The sequence below is a fragment of the Myotis brandtii genome, unplaced genomic scaffold (assembly GCF_000412655.1).
Source record: "Myotis brandtii unplaced genomic scaffold, ASM41265v1 scaffold537, whole genome shotgun sequence".
Classification (NCBI taxonomy): domain Eukaryota; kingdom Metazoa; phylum Chordata; class Mammalia; order Chiroptera; family Vespertilionidae; genus Myotis; species Myotis brandtii.
Genome location: NW_005369971.1, coordinates 417,301 through 421,274, shown reverse-complemented (window position 1 = coordinate 421,274; position 3,974 = coordinate 417,301). Strand labels below are relative to the sequence as shown.

At 64.0% G+C, this 3,974-nt stretch overlaps 1 protein-coding gene across 1 annotated transcript in view; it reads left to right on the top strand.

The window, feature by feature from the left end:
- Positions 1 to 3,974, top strand: part of MLC1 (megalencephalic leukoencephalopathy with subcortical cysts 1) — a 19,743-nt gene that overhangs the window by 15,191 nt on the left and 578 nt on the right. The window contains exon 9 of the mRNA XM_005877977.2: positions 2,566 to 2,691. Within this exon, the coding sequence (XP_005878039.1) occupies positions 2,566 to 2,691 (126 nt within the window). The remainder of the gene's footprint in view (positions 1 to 2,565; positions 2,692 to 3,974) is intronic.

Below are 3,974 nucleotides of genomic sequence, written 5' to 3'. Positions count from 1 at the left end.
GTGACCTCTGTCCACCTGCACCTGTCCCTCCTCCCTGTGACCTCTGTCCACCTGCACCTGTCCCTCCTCCCTGTGACCTCTGTCCACCTGCACCTGTCCCTCCTCCCTGTGACCTCTGTCCACCTGCACCTGTCCCTCCTCCCTGTGACCTCTGTCCACCTGCACCTGTCCCTCCTCCCTGTGACCTCTGTCCACCTGCACCTGTCCCTCCTCCCTGTGACCTCTGTCCACCTGCACCTGTCCCTCCTCCCTGTGACCTCTGTCCACCTGCACCTGTCCCTCCTCCCTGTGACCTCTGTCCACCTGCACCTGTCCCTCCTCCCTGTGACCTCTGTCCACCTGCACCTGTCCCTCCTCCCTGTGACCTCTGTCCACCTGCACCTGTCCCTCCTCCCTGTGACCTCTGTCCACCTGCACCTGTCCCTCCTCCCTGTGACCTCTGTCCACCTGCACCTGTCCCTCCTCCCTGTGACCTCTGTCCACCTGCACCTGTCCCTCCTCCCTGTGACCTCTGTCCACCTGCACCTGTCCCTCCTCCCTGTGACCTCTGTCCACCTGCACCTGTCCCTCCTCCCTGTGACCTCTGTCCACCTGCACCTGTCCCTCCTCCCTGTGACCTCTGTCCACCTGCACCTGTCCCTCCTCCCTGTGACCTCTGTCCACCTGCACCTGTCCCTCCTCCCTGTGACCTCTGTCCACCTGCACCTGTCCCTCCTCCCTGTGACCTCTGTCCACCTGCACCTGTCCCTCCTCCCTGTGACCTCTGTCCACCTGCACCTGTCCCTCCTCCCTGTGACCTCTGTCCACCTGCACCTGTCCCTCCTCCCTGTGACCTCTGTCCACCTGCACCTGTCCCTCCTCCCTGTGACCTCTGTCCACCTGCACCTGTCCCTCCTCCCTGTGACCTCTGTCCACCTGCACCTGTCCCTCCTCCCTGTGACCTCTGTCCACCTGCACCTGTCCCTCCTCCCTGTGACCTCTGTCCACCTGCACCTGTCCCTCCTCCCTGTGACCTCTGTCCACCTGCACCTGTCCCTCCTCCCTGTGACCTCTGTCCACCTGCACCTGTCCCTCCTCCCTGTGACCTCTGTCCACCTGCACCTGTCCCTCCTCCCTGTGACCTCTGTCCACCTGCACCTGTCCCTCCTCCCTGTGACCTCTGTCCACCTGCACCTGTCCCTCCTCCCTGTGACCTCTGTCCACCTGCACCTGTCCCTCCTCCCTGTGACCTCTGTCCACCTGCACCTGTCCCTCCTCCCTGTGACCTCTGTCCACCTGCACCTGCCCCTCCTCCCTGTGACCTCTGTCCACTGTGCACCTGCCCCTCCTCCCCATGACCTCTGACCTTCTGCGTCTCTGGTGGCTCTGACATCGCGAACAGTGGCCTCAGCTCCGCGAGCTGTGTGTGTTGTGTGTGGTGAACTTACCCACGTGCCTGTCCTGCTCGGGGTCTCAGCTGCCATAGACAGGCGAGCGCCGCGCCCTGCTTTACCTGGGCGAGCTTGGGGGGGCAGGGCCCCGCATCTGAGAGGCCCGTGTGTGGGTGGCTCTCCTCCCGCCTGTCTCCGTCCTCAGTCTGTGGCCACGCGGTCCTGCCCTGGACACGGAGCTGCCACGGGTGGCGCCGCCCCACCCCACCCCAGGGACAGCTGTGGGGGCCAGGCTCCCCCCTGCTGGCCGGGCGGTGGTGGGGGACACGGGAGACTGACCGGCCGCTCAGGGCCCTTTTGTGCCTGTTAAACCCGGAGCAGAGCTGAGTCCTCCGCCGCTTCGGGCGAAGGATTCCTGCTCCCGGCACTGATGTTCCAGCACAGGGGGTGCGGCCCCTGGGCCGGTTTCTGCGCTCCCAGGAAGCTGGCCGCGGGGTTGTGGGGTACCTCCTCCTGGACCCTCCTCGCTGGCCGCTGTGGGGGCGCAGGTCCTTGGACGCTGGCGTTAGATGGAGAAGACATGAGTGGTCATAGGCCAGCGATGGCGAACCTTTTGAGCTCGGCGTGTCAGCATTTTGAAAAACCCTAACTTAACTCTGGTGCCGTGTCACATATAGACATTTTTTGATATTTGCAACCATAGTAAAACAAAGACTTATATTTTTGATATTTATTTTATATATTTAAATGCCATTTAACAAAGAAAAATCAACCAAAAAAGTGAGTTTGCGTGTCACCTCTGACACGCGTGTCATAGGTTCGCCATCACTGTCCCAGGCATATGAGAAACCTTATTGCAGACCAAGGAGCCATCAGACAAACAGCTCTTCAGAGCAGCCGCACAGACAGCAGCCAGCCCGGCTGCCAACCACCATCTTCAACCAGAGACAAAAGGCTTCTTGCCCAGCAGTGACGGCAGCACCCGGGCGGTGGGAAGGCGCCTGCGTGGGGTGTGCAGTGCGATCGCGGGTCCTTGCCTTTGCGCCTGCGTGTGGCAATGGCCTTGAGCACCCAGCGTCCTCTGATTAGGTTCCCACGGTGGTCTTCTGGGCCGGTGGGTCGGGGGCCGGGGGTCACAGGGGACTGAGGGCCCGGCGGGGGCCGTGGCCGGCTGCTCACGCCTGTTTCCCACCAGCAATCCTACGACGTGCTGCTGCTGCTGCTGCTGCTGGAGCTGGTGGTGCAGGCGAGTCTGCACACGGGCACCGTGGTCCAGTGCGCCCACTTCACGGTGGCCCGCCCCCAGGAGCGCCCCGCGGAGGTGAGTCCCAGGCCCGGGAGGTGGCACCCACCCTCACCACCTTCTTTCAGGACCCAGGAAGCGTCTGCAAGGAGAGGAATGTGCGGTTTTTAAAACCAGGCAGACGCAAGGCCATCCTGAAGACATGCCCCGGACTGAATGCCTTGTTTTCCTCCTGCGGACGTGCCAGGATTCACGCGGTCCCCCAGGGTCCCTCGGGCCTCTGGACATGGCTCTGTGGGAGGGGCCCCCGCTCCTGGCAGACGTGGTGGCATCACAACCGCTGGCTGGCAGGCTCTAGAGCAGCCGTCACCAACCTTTTGGACCTCAAGGACCACCGGTTGGTGACCGCTGCTCTAGGGGGTCAGGCTCAGGCTCAGGCCGCCTGGACTCGCCCAGATCCCACCTCTGTCCCCACACCTGGACGGCTGAGGCTCCCTCCCTCCCTGTGGGCGGCCCACCCAGTCCCGCTTCATGGGACCCCGGCCCACCGCCTTCAGGTGCACGATGCCCTGTGCAGGGTCCTGCAGGCCCCCGAGTGCCCTGGGCGCTCCTCCCCGCCGGCCACCCAGGCCCCTCAGTCTCACGCCCTGTGCTCCGCACACCCTGGCGCTATGTCCCCACCAGGCTGCTCCTGGTCCTCCTGGGACCGGCTCCTGCCCAGGGCCCCGTCCTCAGTGACTGCCCTCCATCCTGTCCTGCTGTTCCCTCCACCACACGCCCCAGAGTCTCAGACCCACTGTTTCCTCGTGACCTGGTTGTGGTTGGTCTCCTGTGGGGACGGCTCTGTCCCCTGCTGTACAAGCGATGGGTCTGGTTATGTGTTTGACACCAGGGTACAGAGTTGGGGGAAGGACTTGGGAGCCGCCCACAGCTGCCTCCGTCTCTGTAGGTCTTGGGGGACCACTGCCCGGAGCATCCTCCTTCCCTGGGGTCAGGCCCCGGCCAATGGCATCAGTGTCCCAGGCCAGGTCCAGACCCCTCTCTGTGGGGGTGGCATCCCCTGCCCCCAGGAAGGGCCTGGGGGTCCCACTTATTCCTGTGCTATGGTGTATTGTCCCCCCATCAGCCAGGACTTATCGAGCACCTACTGTATACAGGTGCTGGCTCTGCCAGGGGCCGGCCCCTCCGAGAACCGGCAGGAAGAGAGGCCTCATGAGCAGATGTGGGTCCCCAGGATCCCGGCCTCCTGGACACCAGGCCGCGGCCCACCTCCACGGCCCACCCCTATGTGGCCATGGGGAGAGCTCCCCCCAGCCCAGGCTCCGTTCCTGTGGAGGCCGGGACAGACTCTCCCAGGCCGA